Source organism: Miniopterus schreibersii, assembly GCF_964146895.1.
Source record: "Miniopterus schreibersii genome assembly, chromosome: 2".
Classification (NCBI taxonomy): Eukaryota; Metazoa; Chordata; class Mammalia; order Chiroptera; family Miniopteridae; genus Miniopterus; species Miniopterus schreibersii.
This window is the reverse complement of record NC_138102.1, coordinates 167709208-167735416: the sequence shown is the minus strand read 5'-3', so window position 1 is coordinate 167735416 and position 26209 is coordinate 167709208. Positions and strand designations below refer to the sequence as shown.

The following is a 26209-nucleotide window of genomic DNA, read 5'->3' as shown; positions in this document are numbered from 1 at the left end:
GTGTGTGCGTGTGTGCATGTGTGTGTGCGCGCGCGCATCTCACTTTTCCTTCAGTCCCGGCCCCCTTTCCACAGCCCTGCTGACCGCCGCATGGTTTCCTCAGAGAGACCTGGGGCTGGGAACCGAAATGCTAGGACCTCTCGGGTGCGGGCTGTGGGTTTGACTTCACAGTTCCCAGGAGGCACGTAGCAAAGACTTGCCGACGGAATGGGCTGTGTAAAGAGGTTAATGCAGAGCTGGGGGCGGGGTGACCCCGCTGCGGCTCCTCCTCGCCTCCCTCAGGTCTCCTTTGACGTCTCCCTTCCCCACCCCCGGGCCTTTAGCTTCTCGATTCTCCCAAGGTCCGTCTTATTTCCCACCCCCTCTACGGCTTTTCAGCTTCCTCCCAGCCCTCGCAGTTCCCCTTCTCCCGCAAATTGCAATGGGGGGGGGGAGCCCTAACGCATTCTCCCGCCCCAGCCCCCCAGTCCTACTGGTTCCCTCCCCCCTGCAGCACCTGGCCCTCCCAGCCAGCCGATTGGTCCATGGCCCCATCCGTCTTCACCCGGCAGTGCTTACGTCATCCTGCAGTAGAGGGGATGGGGCGGGAATGAGAGGGCGAGAGAGCGAGGACACCGGGCTGGAGCGCGGGCGAGGAGCCGCCGCGAGTCCCCCGCCTCAGCCGCCCAGGGTGGGGTCTGCGCAGGGCCGCTCTATGGGCTAGTGCGGGCGGCAGGCCCCTCTCTGTCTCTGCCCTGCGGCCCCCTCTCTTCCCTCCCTCCTGGGAGATCCCCTGCATCCCTCCCCCGAGGTGCAGTGAGCGGGCTTGAGGGTCCCAGGGGAGAGCAGTGGCCGGGCCCCGCCCCGCCCCGCGCCGCACCATGGCCCGCCTGCTGCTGCCCCTCTTGCTGGCCTCCCTACTGCCCCCCGGCTCCTGTAACAAAGGTGAGTGAGGTGGGGGGGGGGTAGGGGCGCTGAAAGCGGAGTGTCAGGCAGGATGATGCGCGGTAGCGGGGGGCAGGAGCCGTGGGGCTCTCTGGCCCGTGACAGGTGTCGGTTCTTCCCACCATCCCCCTCCCACCCATTTTCTCGGACCCGTCCCTTCTCCTTTCCTTCGCACATCCTCCTGTCTGGTCCGTCTTTTCCCATCTGGTCCATCCTGGGGTGTCTGTCTCCCCCTCTCCCAATTTCTCCCTGTTGGAGATACCTCAGGTCTCCGAAGGACTTGCCCTGAGGGGCCATATACCTGGCTGGGCGGTTCCCCATTTCACCGGGGCGTGCCTGCACTGAGGGCGTGTGGCAGACCCATCTGGTTCATCTCCATCCATCCTGGGGAGAAACTGCTCCTCGCAGCTCAGCAATTCGGGGCACGTATGTTTTGGCGTGTTCCTCTGCATCTGTACCCTTATGCCCGCATGCAGCTGGGCTGTGGGTTACCAGAGCTGCCCTCTCTGGCAGACAGCAGATACATTCAGCTGGGTGAGGCTGACAGAGGGACCAAGAGGGGGGAGGGAGGGCAGGGGTGGGGGAAGAGGGCTCAGGTAGGTGGAGAAAGGCAGGAAAGGGCAGAAGTGGGTGTGTGGGGGAGCTAAAGGAAGTCAAGGAAGGAAAAGACAGGGAGCCTAGGAGTGAGCGAGAGGAGATGCACACCAGGAGAGAGTCAGTGGCCAGGAGGAGAGGAGCAGGGTCAGGGGGAGCTGTGGGGAGGGTGCCCAGTGCTGCCTTGCTGCGGGCCTCCCCTCCATCCTCAGTCTCTGACCTCAGCCTGGCTTTTTAGCTTCCTGCTACTTCCTGTGCTGCTTTCTGAGCACCATCTTGTGGCTGCCACTAGAGAAGGGGGTGATGGTGGTCACCAGAAAGAAAGGGGCAGAAATTCAGATACCAGAAGGCTTTTTGGGGTGGGGTTGGAGGAAAAAATGGAAATCAGGATTTCTTGCTCACCGTGACATTCTGGGGACAAGTTTCCTTTGGTGACAACCTTTTGGATGATGTCTTCCTCTGCCCATGTCCCGCTGATGGGCCATCGTGAGTGTGCTTAGGAGCCTGGGGGTTGGCATGATAGGATTAGATAGAGCAGTCAGTGGAAGTTGGGGTTGGGAGGTGATGTAGGAAGGGAAGGGGACATGCTGTGCTTTCCCCATAGTCTCTTACCAGGCTAGTGGGAAATTGGTCCTGTCAGGAGGCACAGTTGAGCTAAGTCTGGTAGAAGATGGGGAGATTTGCAGGCTGAGTGTATCCCACATCCATCCAGAATTGGCTGGTGGTTGAATGGAAGTAAGATGGAGTAGACAAGAATTGGGACTAAGTCATGAGTCTGTATAAAAAGTGGGGTTCAGGGAGTGTGAGGTTTGGTGGCCTTTGTAGGGGGACATAGAAATATGTTGATTATGAGTGTGTTCTCTTGGCTGTGGGGGTGAGAAGCGGGGAGGAGATCTGTCGTGTTTCTAGGCCAGCTCGATAATCCCTTAGGATGTTGGCTCTGCTGGGTCCAGTTATTTGGCATTGATTCCTCTGCCTTATCTCTGCCCCTCTCTACCCCCCTCCCTCTGCCCTATATATTTTCTTTTCTCTCTCTTCTCTTCTTTCCTCTACTCTGGGAGAATGGCCTTAGGTTGGGGCTTGGCTGGGAGAAGTGCAGAGTAAAGGGATTAGGGTTGAAATGGGGTAGTAGTAGTGGTGGTGGAGAGGATCTCAGGAAACGTCTAGATCTGCTTTGCCTACTCTCATCTCTACCCTTAATCTAGCCCTCCCCTTTCCCAGGGCCTTCTGATGGCCCACCACTCTTTCCTGAATTCCCAGTCTCCATTCTCCAGCTCTTGAAATTCCTAAAGAAAAGTCTCCGCCCTCTGACCATGTTTCCCAGGGAAGATAGGGGACCCTTCTATTCGGGACAGGCTGTAGCCATGGAAACTTTCTATCCTGAGAAAGGAGAAAGCTGTGACCTTCCTCAGGCCCTCTATCTCCTTTAATAGCTGATTTCTTGTCCGCATTTTTCCTGCCAGCAGGTGCTTCTGCAGGGTGTGGAAAGGGTGGTGATACTGGAGTGTGAGTTTGAGTCAATGAGGGTTGTGTGGGAGTGGAGGGCCAGCTCACAGGTTCTTCCTCTCCTCTCCTGGGGGGTCAGCCAACAAGCACAAGCCATGGATCGAGGCAGAATACCAGGGCATCGTCATGGAGAACGACAACACGGTCCTGCTGAACCCACCACTCTTCGCTTTGGACAAGGATGCCCCCCTGCGCTATGCAGGTAATTGGGGTTGGTGGATGGCGAGGCAGGCAGGACAGAGAAAAGTGGTTGGGAGGGCAGAAGGCAGGGGAGGAGAGTGGGGGTCCTGGGAGGGAGAGCAATAAGAAAGTGGGGAAGAAGCCTTGGAAAATAGAAAATAAATTCGGCTCAAGGAGCCGAAAGGGCTACATTGAAGCTAGTGGTTGAATAAAGGCAACCAAAGAGGATATGGGCAGGCAGGGGCTGAAAGCATCAAGATTTTGCCAGGTCTCAGACCTGGTACTTCTGAGAGGTTGTTGCTCAGGAAAGCTGGTGTTGGAGCTGTTTACTTGATAATTATTGCTTTTATGTGCACAAATAGGGACAAGGGTTTGGGAGGAGAGGTGAAGTGGGAACCCAAGGCAGGGAGGCTGAGGCAGGAAGGAGATGCTAGGGGTGGTACAGGAGCCTCATCCTTCCCTACCTTCTCGGCCAGGTGAGATCTGTGGCTTCCGGCTCCATGGGTCTGGGGTGCCCTTTGAGGCTGTGATCCTGGACAAGGCAACAGGAGAAGGGCTGATCCGGGCCAAGGAGCCAGTGGACTGCGAGGCCCAGAAGGAGCACACCTTCACCATCCAGGCCTATGACTGTGGCGAGGGCCCTGATGGAGCCAACACCAAGAAGTCCCACAAGTGAGGAAGCCCTTGTCCCCTGTGCCCTGCTGCAGGGCCTCCTTTCTCCTTCCAAGCCCCTCACCATCCTCTATCCATGCAGTCATTGACTATCTACCCTTCCCTTCTCTATTTATAGGGTTTAGGGACAGGAGACATAAATATATAGTAGAACTTAGTGGGATCTAATCCTGGCTCTGCCTTGAATGGCCTTGGGCAACTTACTCAGCCTTTTCTGGATCTGCTTTTCTTGATCTGTAAAATGGGGACAATGATGACAGCTACTTCTTTAGGTTGCTTCGAAGGTGAAAGGAGATGGTTTGTGTAAAAAGCATGCACCACAGTGTCTGACAGATGGTAAAGGGCTCAATACATGGTGGTTACAATGATGAGGAGAACAAGGAAGGAGGGGAGGAGCACACTCAGCACACTCCCAGATTCCTTCCTGCTGCCCCGCCGTTCTATCTGCAGTGTGCACTATACTCACACCATTATAACACACAGCGCTCTGGGGGAGGGTGGGCAGGAGCTGACTACACATGAAAGAAGTTGGGACAGCTAACTTCTCATTTGGGAATGGGAGGAGATTGGGAACAGACAACTGTTTGGGCCACTAAGAGGCACTGGAGAGAAACTGCTCTTTGTAACTCAGTTTCCCATGTGGAGATGGGACCTTTGCCTCTGGGACTTGGGTGCCTGCATCTTGGCTAAGGGCAGGGCTGAGCACAAAAGATTAGCCCGAGCTTTGCTTGCCTTGTGGGGACCTATGCAGAGAAGGGCCACAGCTGACATGCATATTGTATACATGTTCACAAAAGACAGCACTCTTATTCTGTCTACTACTCATATCAGATGACTTATGGCTTTTGTACAAATGCCACTTCCTTTCCAATGGTTGGTTTTTAACTTAGCTTTTACTCTGCATCTTCCTTGATTATCCCATTGGATCTCACTGTTGTGAAAGAATGACCTACTGGGTGCAAAATCCTGTCTTACCCTTATCTTGGCAGCCCAACCTATAGCATTCTGTACAGAAGCCATCAAAACCAGTGTCAGTGTCACCTGGGGTTGTTCTCACATCATATATCCTTTCCTTAGTCCAGTTCCCTCGGAGGCCCTCTTGAGGTGCCTGGTGTCCTGGGGGGTGGGGATGGACATCTCGTCTGCCCCAGGCTTAGGGACAGCTTCCCTCCTGCTCTGATTCCCTGTCTGGATTCCTGCTTGTGCCTCTGAGTCTCCAGTATGAGGCTGACTGACTCGTCCTATCCCTTCCTCCCGCTCCGGCATGTGCAGGGCGACCGTGCATGTGCGGGTCAATGATGTGAATGAGTTTGCCCCTGTGTTTGTGGAGCGGCTGTACCGAGCTGCGGTGACTGAGGGGAAGCTGTATGACCGCATCCTACGGGTGGAAGCCATCGACGGTGACTGTTCTCCCCAGTACAGCCAGATCTGCTACTATGAGATCCTCACGCCCAACACCCCCTTCCTCATTGACAATGATGGTGAGTCCAACCTCTGCCCACCTTGTGTGCCCACATCTCTCAGGGCACCCCAGGGCTGAGCTTTCCACTTCTCTGCCCTTCAGATTCTCATTCCACACCCTCCTTCCCAGATGTGGAGCCTTTTTCCCCAGGTGCCTTCTTTCCAGCTTCCTGCTGCCCAATTAGCTCATGAGCCCCCCCATCCCCCATCTCCCTAGGCTTTTTCTAGTGCTTTGACCGTCTCTGTTCTCCTGCACCCCCACCCCAGGGAACATTGAGAACACAGAGAAGCTGCAGTACAGCGGTGAGAAGCTCTACAAGTTTACCGTAACAGCTTATGACTGTGGGAAGAAGCGGGCAGCAGATGACGCCCAGGTGGAGATCCAGGTGAAGCCCACCTGTAAACCCAGCTGGCAAGGTGAGGAGCCTTGCTCTGGGACTCATCTTGTGAATCATCTTTCACCTTCCTCTCCCTTTTTGTCTTTTCTGACAGGCATGGGGGCTAGGCTACGAGTCAGGGGGAAGGATATTTGGGTGCAGGTTTGTAGCTGTTTACCCTGGATGGCCATTTTTGTAGAAGCCCGAGACTGTCAGTGGACTGGCAAGAGCAGAATGGATAGATAGGAGGGGCTGCCTTACTCTTCCCTCTCTCCATTGCCCTTTCCCTCTTACCCATGCAGGCTGGAACAAAAGGATTGAATATGCACCAGGGGCTGGGAGCTTGGCTTTGTTCCCTGGGATCCGCTTGGAGACCTGTGATGAACCTCTCTGGAATATTCAGGCCACCATAGAGCTGCAGACCAGCCATGTGGCCAAGGGCTGCGACCGAGACAACTACTCCGAGCGGGCATTGAGAAAACTCTGTGGTAGGTGTGCACCCCCCACACCCTAGACCTGTCCCTTCCCACCTAGCCTCTACACGACCTTTCTCTACCTCTCTCTTAAGAATCTGCTTCATATCGTCTTTTGTCCATCCACAGGTGTATATATTCATAGGAGTTGTGGCATATAGTTAGCACCCGTGGGCCGAAGAGCAAATAAATATGTTATTGGCAAAGAGGTATAATCACAGCACAAAATAGTCACCAGATACACTGTGGAACAATGATAGGGAGAGGTGAAGAGCTGGAGAATGAGTTCATTGGAGAGGTATTCCTAAAAGCGAGGTCTATCCCTCTCTTGTCTTTGAAAAGCCAGAAGAGGTGGTGAGATGAACTGTAGGAGACTTTTCTCATCGGTCACTCTTTCCCTGCCTGCTTCCCATTTCCCCATCTGCTGCTGCTCAACTTCGACACTTGTGCTTTCTGGGGCTCCTGCAGGTGCTGCCACTGGGGAGGTGGATCTGTTGCCCATGCCTGGCCCCAATGCCAACTGGACAGCAGGACTCTCAGTGCACTACAGCCAGGACAGCAGCCTTATCTACTGGTTCAATGGCACCCAAGCTGTGCAGGTGCCCCTGGGTGGCACAGCTGGGCTGAGCTCTGGGCCCCAAGAGAGCCTCAGTGACCACTTTACCCTGTCCTTCTGGATGAAGCATGGTGTAACTCCCAGCAAGGGCAAGAAGGAAGAGGAAACCATCGTGTGTAACACTGTCCAGAACGGTGAGCCTTCCTCAGGGCACTGGTCTGAGAGTGGGGAAACTGGCTTCTTGTCCTGGCTCTATCACTGTCCAGTCTGTGACTATAAGTGGGTCACTTCCTCTCTCTTCACCTGTAAGATGGCAGTGGTAGGTTTGATACTTCCTGAAATTGTTTGATTTGCTCTCAGCATGAACAAGTTGAGGTCCTACTGCTCTCAGAGTGCAGTGGGAGTGCTCATTGCCATTCTCACTTGCAGTTGCCCAGTCCCCCTGCATCTCACCAATAGACTGCCCTCTGAATCTATTCCCATTAAAACCCTTCCATTGTGATGGAAAAGCCTGGGTAGTGGTGTGCCTCACTCTTTCTCCTCCATCTCCACCCCATTTTTCTCTTATAAGGGCTAGTTGGCTTCATCACTAAGTACACCTCCTCCCTCGACTGCAGTGATACATCCTTCTGGGGGTCGAGTGTGGGGCTCAGCTTGATCTGCTCTTTCATTTCTGCCAATTCTCTGAGGTCATATCTCTTGACTTGAAAAGGATTGTCACCAGTGATGTTTGTGTTAACCAAAGGACCAATAATGATCTAGGTGGGAGCAGGCTGGATGGTGTCCCCTCTCAGCCAGAGTACCTAAGAAGCTCTAGTTATCACCTGAACTGGACTGTGTGTGTGTGTGTGTGTGTGTGTTGGGGTGGGGGGAGACTAGTGAATGCAGGAGTGAGAGAGTGCATGAGAAGATAAAGAGAACCCAGTGTCATCTCCCTTCTGGTGCCTTGAACCTGTTCTTGTCCCAGCCCTATGTTTGACCCCCATCCCCATCCTCTCCCCTCAGAGGACGGCTTCTCTCACTACTCACTGACGGTCCATGGCTGCAGAATTGCCTTCCTCTACTGGCCTCTGCTTGAGAGTGCCCGCCCAGTCAAGTTCCTCTGGAAGCTAGAGCAGGTGAGCCGGTGCCAGAAAGATGGGTGGATGCAACTTACTTTCAGGGGAGGAGGGTCCTATGGCGGGGTTGGAATATTTTTGGTTGCCCTCTGTCCCCTCTTTCATTCCCCATTTTCTGTCCCTGATCATTATACCCCCAGGCTCTCTTGTTTTCTATTTCTAAGGCTTTGTCTCCTGTAGAAAGCACTCCTGGATTAAAAGCAAATAGGAAACAAATTACTCCTAACATCAGACCCAACCAACCATCTTGTTTTATGTTGTCTCTTTCTGATCTAGATCCTAACAGTATATATCTCTGACTCTCAAGAAGTTAGCATGTAGTAATTGAGAAATAAGCAATTCTGAGGTACACAGATTGAGTTTGAGTCCTCCCAGGGGAGCTAACTAGCTGTGAAAACTCATTTAATGTGTCTAAACTTCAGTTTATTTTCCTATTAAATGGGGATAATAAGAATTCTATATTCCAGGGTTGCTGTAGGAGTAAATGATGTAATGGACCTTTATACAGTAATCCCTGCTTAACAATAGGGATACATTCTCAGAAATGCATTGTCAGGCAACTTCATTGTGGTGTGAACATCACAGAGTGCACTTACAGAAACCTAGAAGGCATAGCCTACCGCACACCTAGGCTGTATGGGATAGCCCGTTGCTCCTAGGCTGCAGGCCTGGACAGCATGTTACTGTGCAAAACCACATGAGGGTAAATAAGCACAAGAGAAAATGATGCAGTCAAGACACATAGGAAACATGAGGTATGAGGCTGCTGCTGGCATAACAGTTCATACTTTCTTACAGCACACTTTTTTTATAAGTAGAAAGAGCCCTGGCCAGTTTGGTTCAGTGGTTAGAACCAGGCCTGTGGACTGAAGGGTCCCGGGTTTGATTCCGGTCAAGGGCAGTCTCGATCCCTGGCCCTGGTTGGGGCTCATGCAGGAGGTAACCAATCGATGTATCTCTCTCACATCGATGTTTCTCTCTCTCTTTTCCTTCCACTCTCTCTGAAAAACAATGGGAAAAATGTCCTCAGGTGAAGATTAAAAATAATAATAATAATAATAATAATAATAATAAAAAATATATATGTAGAAAGAGTGCACTCTGAAATAATGATAAAAAGTATAGCATAGTAAATACATAAACCAGCAACGTAGTTGTGTATTATCATTATCAAGTATCATGTACTGTACGTAATTGTATGTGCAGTATGACTGGTGGTGTAGTGGGTATTTTTACCGCAGTATCACCACAAATATGCGAGTAATGTTTTGCACTATGATGTTATGACAGTTACAATGTCACTAGGTGATAGGAATTTTTTAGCTCAATTATAATTTTATTGGGCCACCACCCTATATATGGTAGATTGTTGACCAAAATGGCATTATCCCGCTCATGGCTGTAGGCTGAAAAGCACTCTGTACATGTTAATTCTCATGGTTATTATCTGTGATTATGAGGGCTAAATAAAAATGGACCAAAAAAAAAAAAAGGAAAATCCTCTCTCAAGCAAACAGTTGTATTCTCCAAGCTAACCACAAGGACTCGTGGGGACTAATGGATTTCCATCTCCTGTTTTTCTTGCAAGCCCTGGTGGAGTGGCTGATTAAGCAAATGGCTGAAAAAAGGCAGGAAGTGGAAGAGAGAGATAGGGAAATGAAAATCCATAAACTGGATAATTGAGGGTTGTCTACAAAAGCTTCTGCTCTTTGTGGCACTCTTAAAGAGATAGCCTGCCATTCGCTACTTCTTGATCTTCTGCCATGTTGCCAATATTGGTAACATTACTCCTTTCTATTTTTCTTTTACTTACCCTTATTTATTCAACAAATACTTAAGCCCTGTCATTCTGCTACTTTCTGGGGATACAATGGAGTATGAGATGGAACACAGTCTTTGCCTTCATTAAGCTTACATTTTTGTTGAAGATAGGTTTTCAGAAAGTAAGCCGACATATAAAAATGATAAACTGTGATAAATGCTCTGAAAGAACAAGTAAGGGACTGAGGGAGAGAACAGGGGAAAGCAGAGATTGGGGAACTCACCTGATATTGGATGTTCGGGGAAGGCCTGACTGAGGTGGAATGTAAGCTTAGTTCTATAGGATGGGAAATAGCTGTGAGGAGAGGGTGTTCTAGGCAGAGGGGAAAACAGATGCAAACGCCCTGAAGTAGGAAAGAGCTCAGCATGTTCCAAGTATAATTTCTTTTGGGAAAAATTTATTTACAAAATAGTGTGTCACTCCTCTTAGAAATGTTTGTAGTTTTAAAGATTTACTTGAAGATTGGAATTTTAGGTATTAGGTTGGTTGCCTGATCGATTTTGCATGAGGATGTTATTCTTTGAGCTGAGTAGGCAATAATTCCCTAGAAAGCCCTGATGATAGAACTGGGAATATGAGGGACTGCCCCTTGATTCCTAGGAGAAGGGTCAGGGTCTTGTGCTAGTTCCCTGAAGATGAAGTAACTGGGGGGTTCTTGCCCCTACCCTACTTCCCTAGGTCTGCGATGATGAGTGGCACCACTATGCTTTGAACCTCGAGTTCCCCACGGTCACACTCTATGCTGATGGCATCTCCTTTGACCCTGCCCTTATCCACGACAATGGTCTCATCCACCCACCCCGAAGGGAGCCTGCTCTCATGATTGGGGCCTGCTGGGCTGGTAAGTCCCTGAGCTTCTCAGTGAAGACACTAAAGGTTGGAGACTCCAGTGACTTAAGATTGGTGAAGGAGCAAGGGCAGCCTGACTTCATGTGCCTCCCTGCAGTTGGGCAGGGTGACTCAGAAAGCTCTCCAGTGGGCACCACAGACCCCTATATCTCCCACCTATTCAACTGGTCGTCACCTCTGACTTGGAAGAATTTCCTTCTCAGGCATCACCAGAATCTTTCTGTCACTTCAGCCAGTTTCCACTTTGTTCCATCACAGTGATGATGATTTTTACTGTTGGAGGCCAGTAACCCTTCAGAGAGTCATCCATCCTCCAACTTTAAGCTCTTTCTTTCCTTTTTTTTCCTTTCTGGGAGTGTGTGTGTGTGTATGTGTGTGTGTGTGTGTGTGTGTCTGTCTGTCTGCCTGCCTATCTTACCACAGCCCTTGTGTTTCCTCAGCAACATATTTGGGGGTTTGTCTATATCAGAGGCCTGAGAGATGAAGACATGACAAAAGAAGATTTGGGGCCCTAGCTGGGGAGCTCAGTTGGTTAGAGCACTGTCCCAATACACCAAGGTTGCAGGTTTGATCCCCTGTCAGGGCACGTGCAAGAAACAACAAATGAATGCATAAATAATTGGAACAACAAATCTCTCTCTCTCTCCCTTTGTCTCTCTCTCTCAAGTCAATAAAAATGAATAAATAATAAAAAAAGGAAGGGTTGGGACTCGACTGGGAAGTAGCAAGTCCTACAAGGGCAGGCCAGTGCAGGGAAGACCTCTTCTTCCTCTCTGTCAATCTGTTCCTACAACTCTGAGCTCACTGCCACCTTTTATTTTATTTTTTTTCTCCAGAGGAGAAGAACAAGGAGAAGGAAAAGGGAGGAGACAACAATACGGACACCACGCAAGGTACTCTGTGTGTGAAAACCAGAGACCAGAGAGCTGGAGTTCTCACCTTAGCTTTCTGTTCTGCGCTCCCTTTCCACACCCAACCCCGTCCAGCCCTGTTATTCACTTACTGCTTCCTGCGCCACCAGGGGGCAGAGCCTCCAAGAGCTATAGCAAGGTAGGGTTTCCTTGGTGAGTTAAGGCCGGATAGAGCTCGGCTGGATTCTGGGTGTCCCGTCCTGCCTAGGGAATGAAGTGAAACAGGAGGCAGCTGCACAGCAGGGAGGATCTGGGCAACTGTGAAGCTCACACACATTCACCCTGGTCTCCTTGCATGCCACCGAAGATGCCCTCTCCTGCAGTCTCCTCTTCCCCGTGGTGCCTCCTCTTTCCTCCCTTGGTCTTGCTCTCCTTCCTTTTCCCCCCTGTCCTGGAAGCTTTTCTCATTTCTGTTGCTTCTGTTTTTCACCCTTCCTCTCCCCTGGTTTTATTCTGTCTTCTCTCTCTGCCTTCTCCAGTCTCCCACTTAGCCTCACTTCCCTCTCATCTCTCCTTTCCTTCTTTTAGTTTCCACCTTTCTCCTCTTCCTTTTCTTTCTCAAGCCTTCTGCTCTTTCTCTTCCCTTTATCTCAGTCCCTTTCCTTGTTCTATTGCTCCTTTCTTCTCACTTCCTGCCCTCCCCTGTGTTCCTGCCCTAGGAGACCCCTTGCCGATCCACCACTACTTTCATGGCTACCTGGCTGGTTTCAGCGTGCGCTCAGGCCACCTGGAGAGCCGCGAGGTCATCGAGTGCCTCTATGCATGTCGGGAGGGGCTGGACTATCGGGATTTCGAGAGCCTGGGCAAAGGCATGAAGGTATAGCCCCCTCCCCCAGCCCTCTCCTTCCAGGCATGCCCCCTGTCCCACGCCCTTGTCCCACCTCTCTACCTCGGCTCCCTTCCTCTCTCGCCTCCTGGGCCTGCTCTCAGCTGTGTCTGTGTCTGGGGCCCAGGTCCATGTGAACCCTTCGCAGTCCCTGCTCACCCTGGAGGGGGATGATGTGGAGACCTTCAACCATGCCCTGCAGCATGTGGCTTACATGAACACTCTGCGCTTTGCCACGCCTGGCGTCAGGCCCCTGCGCCTCACCACTGCTGTCAAGTGAGTGTGGGGTGGGCGGGCAAATCACAGAGCAGAGACAGACTGTCAGAACCCTTTGGCTGTCAGAATGCCACCTTAGGCTAGGCACACCTCCCCCACTCAATGGATGGGGAGATTGGGTCCCCAGAGAGGACACTTGGCCTACCCTGTTGAGATAGCCTGGACTAGACTGATTTCTCAACTGATTCATTACTCTTTCCACTGAGCCATGCTTCCAGCATTTGGGGGTTTTAATCTTCTCCATGCCTCTCTGCTGATATGTAAAGTGGAACAGAGAAGGTACTGGATTTGGAACCGGGAGAGCCGACATTAATTCTGATTCAATACTAATTGCCTCAAAGACATTGGGCAGATTGCTCTAGTTGCTTTACCTATTTTAATCTCGATTTATCAAGCTCTTGCAAGGTCAGATTGGATGATCTAAGTCTGGGAGTTGACAACCTGTGGCACCAGTGCCAAATCTGGCCTGCTGCCTGTTTTTGTAAATAATGTTTTATTAGAACACAACCATGCCCATTCATTTGCATATTGTTTACGGCTATTTTTCCACTGTGATGGCAGGACTGAGTAATTGGGACAGACTGTATGGCCAAAAAATGGAAAATATTTACTGTCTGGCCTTTCATAGAAAAAGTTTGCTGGTCTTTGAAGTCTAAGTGAATGATTTTGAATTCTTTAAAAGAAAAATTATACATTACTTCAAGGTTTAAGTATATTTTAAAATACAGATTAATTGAGAGGTAATGAAAGCATAATAGTTACAGACACAGAGTCTATTAATTACTAGCTTTTTCTCATTGAGCAAAAGCAGGGATAACAATAGAATCTAAGTCATGGAATTGTTATAATAGCTAAATGATATAATCTAGATCAAACACCTGGCAGAATGCCTATTCTGCAAATGTTGGCTCTTATTATAAAGGAATTTTCACCCTTTTTTATGGTTTATAGGGAAGTTTTTAAGAGATACTGCCGTCTAGTGGGTGGATTACACAATGTAAGAGTCAGAATTCTTGAGCAAGCATTCCCTTCTTTATTCTGCCTCAGTTTCGTTGTAAGCTGTATGAAGATAAATACCGACTTGTCCCTATCTTAAGAGGAGTAGATTTAGAGAATAGAGGGCTCTGAGCTCTAGACAGTTACTGGGTATAATTATCAGGCCTTACAATTAGAGCAGTGGAAGTGGGGACAAGGGCTTTGAGGAATCTGGCTGCTAGTCCCTGGTGTGGTCACAGTGTGGAGCTGAAGGCCACAGGTAAATGAGGCCATGTGAGCACAGATCAGAGCTGAGGATGTGTCCCACCATGTTCCAGTGAGAACTCTAGTTGTTAGAGAACTCTCATCCAGTTAAGGGCTTAATCTACCTCAGTTGGCCAAGGACGAAATCAGAAGGGAGGGCTGTCTTTTAGCTTAGGGTGGAGCTCTGCAAGTGTCTCCCCAGGGGGAGGAGTTGACACCCTCTGCTGATGGGCTCATCTGAATCCTTCCTACCTCTGTCCTGCGCAGGGAAGAGGCTTATACAAGGGCTGGGAACTGACTTTGGTCATTTGGTACAGAAAAGGGGCCCTATTGTTTTCTTTCTGAGGTTGAGAGAGAACTCTCATTTCTCCATTTCTAGGGTTTCCATGTGGTTGGTTAGTGCTACTCTAATACCTCTTTGATGTTGTAGGAGAAAATTTAGAGGTTGTGTGTGTGTGTACGCATATGTGAGTGAGTGAAACAGGGAGAGGCAGATACATACCAGCACCTCCCTTTCTCTGATGCATATCCTTGCCGTAGTCCATGTGGCTTCCCTAACTTCCAATGTTCAGTTCTTGGGCCTCTGTCCATTTAAAGCCAGGTTTATACAACTATTCAGTCATTGCAGGTTTTCCCTAAGGGTTTTTTTTTTTTTTAATGTCTTTCTTGGAAAGCCCATCTACTCATGGCATTAATCCCAGAACAGATGCTACCCCACTTTTTTCTCTAGCTTTGTCCTTTCTCCATAGCTCTTGAATTTCTACCAGCCTGCTATAACCTTTACCTAGAAGTTCTTGCAGCACCTCAAAAAGCTGAGCTAAAGCTGAGATAATGAACTTCAATGTCCAGACTAGCCCTTCCACCTGAATTCTCTATTTCTGTAATGGCATCTCTGTCCTTGCAATCACCTGGACCTGAAGCCTCTGAGTCATCTTGGATGCCTCCCTGTTTTTTCCCTCCATGCCCCAGCAGTTGCAAGGTTACCTCTGTGCTGGCTGTCTGGAATCTGTCTCTTCTTTTTCCATTTCTGCTGTTAACTCCAGCCCAGGCTCCCATTCCCTCTCGCTTCTGCAGTAGCCTCCTAACTAGTTGACTCATTTCTAGTATTCTAACTTCAGTTCACCCTTTGCCCTGAGGCTAGGTTGGTGATCCTAAATCAGAGTTTTCATCCTCACATGTCTCTGATGAAGAAGACATCAAGGGCTTTGTTTTGCCCATTGCACAAAAATTGCACTCAAAGCCCTCAGCCATCTGGCCCTGGCCTTTCCTGCCTCATGTTTCTCTACCCCCCTGAGTATACCCCTCACCTTCTGTGGAGTCATCCTTCTTCCTTGAAAGATTAGCTCACTTGCTACTTTTCTTGGTTGTTCCTCCTCTCCCTTGCCAAATGCCCTGTTCCCATCATAGCCAGGAATCTCTCCCTCTCTGAATTCTCGTGGTTTTTTGTTTGTTCCACTAGCGTGATGGTGGCCATGTTTGCCCTTGTTTTAAAGTTTGTGCACCATATCTAATCTTTCAACCAGATCATCGGTACTTTCAGGTTGGGGCCAGCCTCCTGTTCCCCTTCGTGTCCCTTTGGATTGCTCATCAAAGTGGGAATGTCTGTTGGAGCACGTGCTCCCAGGGTCAGCTTGGGCTGTTTTCCAAGATCTGGGCCCCTCTGCATGACCATGCAGGTTGTCTTAGGCCCCACTCTTTGTAGCACAGGAGCATTATTCACTTCAGGGGCTCTGAGTTGATCGTGTCTGCTGGGTCCACCCTTCTCTCTTTTGGCTCCAGAAGTCAAGTTGGCATGCTCAGGCACACTAATAATGGTCCTCTTAGCAAAATCAGTTCAGTTAGCAGAAGCATGTGGAACATAGGCCCTGTCCCTGAATTAGCAACTTCTTTATGAAGATTGCTTGTCCAAGGGGACACTTCTTTATAAATAAATTTGGTTGTGCAAACCCAAATGGTGGCTGTGGTTTAGTGGAAAGATCATGGACCTGGAATGAGAATGCTTTAAGCCTTGACTAGGACAAGTATTTCTTATGTGGCCAAGATGCTTGACCTAAAATCTTTGCTTTCTTATCTCTATTCTAGAGCACTGAAATAAAGTTAAATGAAGCAATATTGGTAAAATGCTTCATAAACTAGCAAGTACTGTGAGAATTATTATTCATGAACTTAGGATGGGGCTAGGGGATCCTGGGAGCATGTTCCTGTGCTGCTGTGCTGTTGGTTGGTTCAGCCTGGCTGAGTTTTCTAGGGAGAGGTTTTATCGGCACCAAGATTAGTGAGGCTTCATAGGAAGGTGGATGCAGGTCCCAGATAGTCAGATTAATTCACCTACCAAGGTGTGTTATTCTGATATTAAAAGAGAGTGAGTGGAAAACTCATCAAAAGGAGAATGTCTTTTGATAAGCCCCCGGCCCTTTATGTGGTTGAATATTTTGGGGTATATATCTTCTAGGTATTGTACTAAACACACTTAAAAAAAATCTCCTGGATAAAGAACTATGTATATATGTATATACATTTTTTTAAGCTCAGCTTGTAAAATACAGTTTGCTAGATGTTCCACAATTTGGGGTAAGACATTGATGATGTGGTCACCCCCTTAGGTTAGGGTTGCCTGACCTTCTGTCCCTGATCTTTCCTACAGTGGCATCCTCCTGGGAGACGGTATCTCCGCCTTCAGCTTTGCCACTTGGGGGGTGGTGAGGATGGTGGTGCAGAGACACTATCCCCCTTTCCTCTCTTCACCCTCCTTACATGGGGTGCTCTCTGTAGAGGTGGAGGCCCAGAGGGATGAAACAGAATACAGATTATAAGGGAGAGGGTTTGGGGTCACAGGCTGCCTCTCCCCGTTTCTCATATAGATGCTTCAGTGAAGAATCCTGCGTCTCCATCCCCGAAGTGGAGGGCTATGTGGTGGTCCTCCAGCCTGATGCCCCCCAGATCCTGTTGAGTGGCACTGCTCACTTTGCCCGCCCAGCTGTGGACTTCGAGGGATCCGAGGGGGTCGCTTTGTTCCCAGATCTTCAAATCACTTGCTCCATTTCTCACCAGGTGGAGGCCAAGAAGGATGAGAGTTGGCAGGGCACAGGTAAGGACAACCTCAGGGAGTGATATCATCCAAAGAAGGGTCCCTTTCTAGCACCAGAGTAAAGGAGAAAATCTGGGGCTAGATGTGAGCAGCAACTTCGTCCTGCATTTGTTTGACTAGAATCACTTACCATTAAGAAGGAGAGCCAGGAAGAGGCTCAGGGGTATACGGAAATTGTTGGGTAGTGGTGTTCTTGGAGATGCTGCTGACTGCTCTCGGAGAATGACCTTGGAAGGGGAGGAAGAGTGGCCATGGGGTGGGCCTTCAGCTCTGATCCAGATCCTGACTCTCTCCAATCCAGTGACAGACACACGCATGTCGGATGAGATCGTGCACAACCTGGATGGCTGTGAGATTTCTCTGGTGGGGGATGACCTAGACCCGGAGCGGGAAAGCCTGCTCCTGGACATGGCATCCTTGCAGCAGCGAGGGCTGGAGCTCACCAACACATCTGCCTACCTCACCATTGCTGGTCAGTGGGGCCTGAGAGCCTGTCCTCTTTTTCTGTGTGTGCTCCTCTCCGTGATCAAGTACTGAGAAATCCAGAGGGTCCCTTTTCCAGGCCCAGGGATGTGGCCAAGTGACATTTTACACCTTGCTAGCCTGGAAGACCCTTTGGCTTCTAGATTGCCCCTAGAGGAGATGTGCCAGGCGTTAGGCTCCAAATGGTCCTTTCTCCCTGCCTCTCGACAGCCTGGCTCACCTCCACTCTTCCTTTGGCAGAGCCTTCCCTGACTAGTTTCCTAATCCTTTAGCTGTGTGATACCGGCCACCCTGTGTGTCTTCCACCTCACTAATCTTCTGTACACAGCATAGCTTTCAGTTAGGAGGTCATCTAACTAGTGGTGATGACTTGGGAACTTCTAAAGGAAGCTTGTTCTTCTCTGCAGGATCCTCCATAAGGGAGAATGGGAGCTGATGGGAATAACCAGTTCCTTCCTATTTCCCTTCCCTTCCAGAGCCTCCCTGATCACTTCTGTATTTCCTCCTCTCTCTGTTTCTCTCCTGCTTGCCACCTCCCTAATGTATGGCAGGGGGTCCTAATTTCCTTCTCGCCACCCCTACTCAGAAGCCACAGAGCTGTTAGAGAGGAAATGCAGATCAGTAAATGCAGCCTATCACAGTCCATTAGAGCCAGGAGGGGGGCGAGGGGGGCATCTCTTCCTCTGAGAGCTCGGGTGCCACCCTTGTTGAAGGGCTGGCCTAACTCACTCTAGGCTGGAGGGAGTAGGAGAGAGTCCACCCTGGGCCTCTTCGCTGGCTCCTGCACTGAGCCGCTTCCTCATCTTCCAGGGGTGGAGAGCATCACTGTGTATGAGGAGATCCTGAGGCAGGCTCGTTATAGGCTGCGACACGGAGCTGCCCTCTACGCCAGGAAATTCCGGCTTTCCTGCTCGGAAATGAATGGTCGTTACTCCAGCAATGAATTCATCGTGGAGGTACCCAGAGAGTCTCCTTCCTTCCACAGCTCACTACCCCATCTCTTCTCAGCACCGCCCCCCTCCCCCCGCAATCCTGCTGTTGAGGAGCCAGGACCAGTGGACTGAAACCAACAGGTGGTGGGAATGGAAATTACAGCAGGGAGGACTCCTGGACCCTGTGGAGGGTGGGGAAGCAGCAGCTATCAGCTGTGGGGCAGTGGTTAAGAGGCTTTAGAGAGGTGGAGTTGCACCTGGGGAAGAGTGAGTACCCACCAAGCCTTCCCTCCCCAGGTCAACGTCCTGCACAGCATGAACCGGGTTGCCCACCCCAGCCACGTGCTCAGCTCCCAACAGTTCCTGCACCGTGGTCACCAGCCACCTCCTGAGATGGCTGGGCACAGCTTGGCCAGCTCCCACCGAAACTCCAGTACGTAAGGCTGTGCAGGGTGGGCGGGTGGAAGGGGCCTGGGCTGGGCACAGACGTCCTCCCTCTCCACCCCTGGGGAGGGGAGGACAGGGTGGAGCAGTGGGTTCTGTTCCCTTGTGGTACCTGAAGGCTGTATCCAGTCCCTTTATCCCCCTGGATCGTTAACTTTCCCATGAGAAGAACATGAGCCTTGTGTCACTGCAGGGACACTCATGCTTGGAATTATGAAGTCAGTGTGGGGTTTAGGCAAAGCCTTTGTTGTCCCTGCTGCCCTTCCCACAGCAATATCAAATTAGCCCTGGACTTAGGGATCCTTGGTAGTGAAGTTATCAAGCATTATTAAGTACCTATTATGTATTAGCATGGTCCTAAAGTATTATTAGGAATATAAAAGAATTATAGGATACAGTTCCTATCCCTCAGGGGAAAGTTGGTGCTATTACACATGTAATTGTGTGCTATTTATAAAGTCATAAGACTATTTCTAAGACAAAATATGCAAATATGAAAATATCCAGATGGAGTGCTTCCCTTCAAAGCAATCTTGTTCCCTGGCCACTGTGGTACTTCACCAGTGATGCAATTTTTTAATTCCCAGTTTGAGTTGCTTAATTGTAGAAAAACTAGAAACTACCAAGTGTAAAGAAGAAAACTCAGCCATAATTCTATCACAGAGAAGAAACCATTTTTAATATGGTATATTATGTGCCAGTTTTTTTTCTATACCTATTTTTTTTTTTTCTTTTTACAAAGTTGGGATCCAATTATTTTGTAACCTGAGATTTATACCAAATATTATAAAATGAGTCTTTTCCCACATTACTAAAAACTGCAAAATGATTCTGATGTTGCTAAAAATGACTTTTGGAATCCCTCTTTAGATTGCTTTCAAAGCCAATTTATGAGATGCATTTATTTTATTTGGACACACCATGCTTTTGGCCCAGTTCAATATTACACAACTTCAGCATCCACTTTTGTCAGAGTTGGCGCTGGATGTCATTTTTAAACATTAAACCCATGCTGAAAGGATACAGATTTGTCACTTTTGAAAAAAAAGTCAAAAGGTGTATCACAGGCTCTTAAGGAGTTCCAAGAATACTTTCTTGGAAGAAGTACGTGGTCACTGAACACTACCCTGAAAGTCCTCACTTCAATACAGGTAATAATAAGAATAGCAAACACATCAGTGCGTGCCAGGACCCACGCTTGTGGGTTTTTACACATATTAACTCAGTTAGTCATTACAAACAAAAAATGAAATAGGACTAGAATTATCCCCTTTAAAGGTAGGGAAGTGGAAGCCCAGAGAGGTTGAGTACCTTATCTAAGGTCACTCAGCTAGAAAGTGATACAGCCAGGATTCAAATCCAGACAGCAATTCCAGAGCCTGTGCACTAACCAACCCCTCATACTCTCTCTATTTTTGTTTGATGCTGAAAAAAAACTATTATTAGCCTCAATACTTTATAGTTGCACCCAATTGGGGAAACTTCTAAGGGCTTCCCAGGGCTTCTTACTCAGTCTGCCTTTTTCCCCTTGGCAGTGGCCACTACCACACTATCCTTTATCTTTCTTTTCCCCTGGGACTGGCTCCGTTCTTTCTTCTGCAGAAGCCTTTTTAAGTGTTTTCTTGTGACTCATTATGGCAGAGCAGATGGAAGTAGAGGTGAGGGGGAGTATAAGGCATAAGCAAGTTGCAAAGGTTCCAAGAAGCCTCACTTGGTCTTTAGTTGGTAGAGACATGTGAGCGAACTAAACCTGTTTTTGTTCAGTGGACCCTTGGGGCCAACATCTTCATGATTCCCTAGCTCTTTCTCAGGTTCTTTCCCTGGGAATCAGCCTACTCAACCTTGTCTGGATTGGATACTGGGTCTTGCTACACAGGTTAGGCTCAAGGTAGATCCCAGTAGGCGTTGTTGCTGGGCCTGTTGAAATTTTCTGTCTTTGTTTTCTCTGGTATGAGGTCCCAAGGGAGGGAATTCCCATTCTAACTACCCCAGAGCTTCCTCCCCTCACTCATTCCCCCAGCTGCCTGGGGGTGGTCCAGGGTGGGTAAGTGTTGCCATCACTTTACCTCCCCATCCACTGTTCTGAGCTGATGCCCAGGCCAGCCACACTTGCTCTGAGATCCTACCCAAGAAGGACAACCTGCTTTTGCTTTTCCCCTTATTTTGGCCTGAGTATTGTGCAGAGTTCATAGTTTACTGGGGTCATTTGTGATTGATGTCTCCTGAGTTTACTCAGACATCCACTTAATAAAATGTGGTTCATATACCTCCTCAAGGCAGTCCTTCCCCCACCCCTCCCAGCCCCAAGAGTGGTGTTACAGAACTATGGCTTTGCAATTTTAAATTCTTCTAGCCATGCAGAAGCAGTAAGAGACACCATTTCCTCCAAAAGGACAGGAGATTCATTTCTCTGAAGCTCCTAAGTGATCAGAAAACACAAATCAGTGTGAAGTGGGGCAGTCAGGGAATGTTTTGTGGTGCACGTAGATTTTGAACTTGGACCTTGAAGGATAGAAGGAATTTTGTGTGGTCATGAGAGAGAATGAGGATTTGAAAATTGGGGGGGTGGTTGGTTTAGGGTTATTATGGTTAGGGAGGACAAGGTTGTCTGGGAAGGGGGAGACAAAATGATGAAGACAGTATTTATCTAGTCATCCAAAATGTTAATGCACATCAGAATCACCTGGGGAGCTGTAGAAACATTTGGTGCCTAGGTTTCACCCCATACCAGTTAAATCACAATGTCTGGGGGTGGGAGCTGGACATCAGGGTTTTCAGAGGTCTTTAGGTGATTCCAATGTGCAGCAAAGTTTGGGAACCATTTCTCTACTTCGTTTCCTACAAGGCTTTGCAGAAAGACCTACAGTGTAATAGGATAAAGGTAGAGAAAGAAAGAGGAAGTGTGGAGGAAAGGACCAAGATGAAAGAGAGTAAGATAAGGCCGGTTCATAGGATACCCACTCCGAGGGACTGTGGTTGCTAGAGTGCGTCAGAATTTGGACTCTGAGCTTCCTTGGAGCTGAAGCAAAGGGGAACCTGAGCAGCTGTGAAAGTCCCGGTATAGGAGCCAAGCAGAATATCAGGAGAAGCCCTGAGACCAAGGGCAGAAAGAAGTTTCTCCTGAGGGTCTTCACAAAGGGGGCCATACAGGGCTGTGGACAGGTCTCTCCACAGTGTCCTCACCATCAATTGAAGCCAGTTCACATGGGCTGTTTTTTAAAACACCTCTTCACGCTGACTATGGAGGTTGTTCAAGACCAGAAGTAATGCAGCAAGAAAGGTTGCTTATAGTTTTTAAACTCTTGAATTTTTGTTTGTAGCTAATTTAAAAATCTTCCTATCTCCCTGGCCTCCTGGCTCATTTTATTTTTGTTTTTATTTTTAAATATATTTTTATTGATTTCAGGGAGAGGGAGAGGGAGAGAGAAACATCAATGATGAGAGAGTCACTGATTGGCGCCTCCTGCACGCCTCTTGCTGGGGATTGAGCCCACAGCCCAAACGTGTGCCCTGACCAGGAATCGAACAGCGATCTCCTGGATCATAGGTTGATACTCAACCACTGAGCCATGCTGGGCCGTGCTCCTGGCTCATTTTAAACTAATGAACCATGCTCATTGGCCTACAGATAGAGTGTCTGCATTTTGTCTTTCTTGTGGTCATTTCTTAGTCCTGGCAATCAACTTGTGATTCCCTTTGCCAGGCCAGGGGCTCAGAGGAACAAATGCATTTGATTAAGGCACAAACCAAAAGGTTTGACTTGTTATCATTGTGCCCTAGAGCAAGTTTGCCTGCTGTGGCCTCCACTCTGAGGGGAGGTATCCACTCCTTCCAGAGCCTGGGCTTAGCTATAGGGGCATTCTGCTGATGGGGTCATCCCCCCATCTTGCTCATTGACGTGGAGACTTGGGAGGGACTATTTCCTGCAGATGGGCAGAAAGGTCATCTCTATATTCCTCTTCCCCCCCTCCCCTGTCCTCAGGCAGTTGCGAAATGCTGATCCACCCAGGCCTGTCTCTGCTCTGGAACCAGTGCCCAGGGACACTGCCTGCCCTGCTGGGCAGAGTGAGCTCTAGCTGGAGAGTGGCTCCAAGTGGGCTGTGGGTCGGGTCAGGACAGGGGCCAACTTGGCAGAGAGCCATCAGGGCGGCCTCAGGGAGGTGTGAGGCCAGTGTGCCTGCTTAGGCAGGGCATTCTGCACACACCTGGTTGGCCCTGGAGCATGTGGCAGCGTGTGTGTGGTGGCAGCATACGTGTGCTGGCCGTCGGGAGGAGGGGACTGCAGCAGGGTGTGTGGGCTTTCGTGCTGTGTGCTTTTCTGCGCCCTGCTCTGTCTCTTGACATGTGAGTCTCAGAGGCTGTGGGTCAATTCTGGACCGGGAGGTATATCTCTTACCTGGAACATAATGTGTGTGTGTGACACATGCATGTAATAGTCCCTCAGCAACGGGACTGCTCAGGGTCTGGGCCTCATGGAGCCTCGATGGTCGGGCGAGTTGCTGTGAGCAAAAACAGCGGGCTGGGTGTGCGCCATGTGGGGTGTGGTCACCCAGCTGCCTGTGAGGGCCCTGGGTCTGGGCGTGCGTGTGTGGGGTCTCTGCCTCCAACTGCTGTCCCTGGTGCTGTGGGCTCTCCTGCTTTGCTTCCTCCTGCTTCTCCGAGGGCTGTTTGTGTGCATGCAGAAGTTGGGCAGGGCTGTGCTCACAGCGGCTCGCTCTGTGGCCCTCATAGTCCACCTCTGTGCTGTCTACATCTTCCTTCAGGGGGTTGCCTGGTGTGCCCAGCTGGCAGGGAGCTGGGTAACACTGCACCTATGGCTCTTCTCTGCCTCACTGGAGACCCTCAGCAATATCCCATTGATCCTGCTATGTGAGCAGGCTGCCAGGTGGCTAGTGCAGGTGGCTGTGTGGGTCATCAGAGGCCTGGCTCGGGTGCAGAGTGTGGTGACCTTGGTCCGGCTGTGTGCCCACACGGTCTTCCTGGGCATGTACCTGTGCATGCACATCTGCTTTTCCGCCATCAGCTCTAGGGTCCATGTGAGAGTCCACATGCCCTTCAGTGTATCACTGCCCTTCATCATCCATGCCCCCCTGCGCCTGGGCCTCAAAGTGAGGCTGCAGGACCAGAGGCATGACAGGGCCAAAGGGAAGGGGGGTAGACCTCAGGGGGAGGTTAGGGAGGAGCAGAAGCCCTGGATGTCCAGGAGCTCTAAGCCCATAACGAGAAGGCTGGTGGCACCAAGTAGGAGTGAGCCCAGTTCAGGTGGGTAAGTAAAGGGGCTGCTCCTTGCCCCTTAGACCTGTCCCCAGCCTTGGACATTCTTTCCTCCCATACCATTAAGCCCATGTGGCTACCCCTCTCCTTCTCCCATTGGGCACTGCACAGCTCATTCCCAGGCCAAGTGGTCCTGAGAGGATGACCTGGGCAGTTTCCAAACCTTGTCCTCTGCCTCCTGAGAATAAGGCTGTTCTTGACAGCATTGGGCCAGGAGCCCCTTTTCCCCCCCTGCCCTTGCCTCTCCTTTACACACCTCCTTTCCTCTGTCTCTCTGTCCCTTTGGCCCTAGCAGCAGCCACTCTGCCGACCACTTCTCTCCTGGTCTCTGGTTCTTTCCAGCTCTTTTTTCTTTCAACTTCTACAGGGTAGTCCCCTGTTCTAGGGCATCATGGATCCTATCTTCTCTTATTCAGAGATACCCCCTTCCCAGGGCTGCCTTTCCTGCTCCCTGTGCTGAGTCCCCTCAGGTGGGCCTGACCAGGGTCTGTTCACCATACCCTTTCCTTGCAGTGGTCCCCAGTGCGGCGACTCTCATCATTGTGTTGTGTGTGGGCTTCCTGGTGCTCATGGTCATCCTGGGCCTGGTGAGAATCCACTCCCTTCACCGCCGTGTCTCGGGGGCTGGTGGGCCCCCAGGGGCCTCCACTGACCCCAAGGACCCTGACCTCTTCTGGGATGACTCTGCACTCACCATTATCGTGAACCCCATGGAGGTGAGTGTCCCTGAGGAGTGGGGGGGTCTAAAGGGTCTAGATTCAGCTGCAGCATACCCAGCGAAGACCCCTAAGGAACGGCCAGGCCCTGGGAAAAAAGCTTTGGGCAGAGCCTGTGAGCAGAAAGGAGAAAGCTTTGGATAGGGGAGGAGGTGGGATGGAGTGGGGGTGAGGAGACTGAGGGAGTGTGGCCCCAAAGGAGAGAGGCTCTGGGGTGTGTCAGGCCGCTGAGCCCCTCTCCCCTTCACCGCTGCCTTCTCCAGTCCTACCAGAATCGACAAGCCTGTGTGACGGGGGCTGCCGGTGGCCAGCAGGAAGACGAGGACAGCAGTGACTCGGAGGCCGCTGACTCACCCAGCAGTGACGAGAGACGCATCATTGAGACACCCCCCCACCGCTACTAAGGCCTACACCCCTCCCCAAACAGAGAGAGAGAGAAAATTCTGCCCAGGTGAGACAGAGGCACTGCCGGGAAAGAGAAGGACATTATAAGAGAAGAGAGACCAAGAGGAAGAGAGCTCGAGTCATCCTTCAATCTCTAAACCCCCGTGGTTCCCACTGGAGTCGACTCTCCGGTCCCCCCAGGCCGCCTCGCTCCCATGCCTCTGGGCTCTAACTCCCCTGGTGTGGGGGACTCTGGCTGCCTTTTCTGCCCCCCAGAGCAGCCTTCCCCTAGCTCACCGGGTCTCTGTCTCTCCCCCCACTAGCCATGCTCTATATTGGGTGGGGGCTGTTAGCAGTGGCAGGGGCCAGGGGTGGGACTGAAGGAACCCTCTACTCTGCCCTTCCCTACCCTCCTGTCCATGAGGCCTTCCTCCCCCCAGCTCCCTCCACGGGGCCTTCCTGCTTCTCTTATGATCCCCCGCCTCTCTGTCCATTGCACTCTGGGGACCCCTGCTTCTTTACCACCCACTTTCGTTCCTTCGTTGTCCTCTTTCCCCTCCTGTCGTTGCCTGAGGTCCTACAGCCCCTACCCCTTTCTACATGACCTGGTCATGGCTAGGTGGTGGGGGTGGGAGTGGGAGTGGGGGCCCCGATGTCTTATATATAATGTATATTTTTTCATGTTGTCGTGAGCACGGCCCGTGTTCCATGTGCAGCTCACTGCTTTGTGTGTGCGTGTGGCATCGTCATGTCCTGGGGTGGGGGTTGGGGGATGGGTGTGGTGAGGGAGGGGACACACCTGAGGGTTTTCAAATAAAACAACCAGAAAAAAGCTCCATGAGCTGCTTCCTGCCTCCTGATCCCATGCAGGCATTGTGCGGGAGGCGGGCCCTTGGGTCTCAGGGCCCATTTGGGTCTCTGTGCAGGGCTGAGGTGAGGGGAGCAGGACTGGTTGTCTTGGGTGCCATCACCAGGATGGCAGGACACAGGGAAGTAAGTCAGGTCAGATGGCTCCCACCGCCTCCTTCCCTCAGTACTCCCTAGAAAAATACAGGTAATTCAGGGGATGCTGCAGGTGCCTGGGCTTTGTGGGGTCACTGTCAG

General features: G+C 50.4%; 1 protein-coding gene across 1 annotated transcript; it reads left to right on the top strand.

The window, feature by feature from the left end:
- Positions 1–566: 566 nt before the first annotated feature.
- CLSTN3 (calsyntenin 3) lies at positions 567–25951 on the top strand. Its single transcript, XM_081128192.1, has 18 exons — positions 567–924; positions 3104–3226; positions 3681–3876; positions 5149–5357; positions 5605–5754; positions 6017–6202; positions 6656–6937; positions 7749–7861; positions 10362–10524; positions 11369–11425; positions 12103–12260; positions 12397–12545; positions 16646–16872; positions 17174–17344; positions 18166–18311; positions 18585–18720; positions 24519–24721; positions 24985–25951. Exons 1-18 carry the CDS (start codon positions 861–863, stop codon positions 25123–25125), a joined length of 2874 nt encoding a protein of 957 aa, XP_080984318.1. The 5' UTR covers positions 567–860; the 3' UTR covers positions 25126–25951.
- Positions 25952–26209: the final 258 nt, after the last annotated feature.

Coding starts and splice junctions, on each gene's coding strand:
- CLSTN3 (XM_081128192.1), top strand. CDS start 861: ATGGCCCGCCTGCTGCTGCCCCTCTTGCTGGCCTCCCTACTGCCCCCC. Junction 7,862..10,361: donor TCCTCTGGAAGCTAGAGCAG/GTGAGCCGGTGC, acceptor CTACTTCCCTAG/GTCTGCGATGATGAGTGGCA. Junction 12,546..16,645: donor CGCCTCACCACTGCTGTCAA/GTGAGTGTGGGG, acceptor TTTCTCATATAG/ATGCTTCAGTGAAGAATCCT.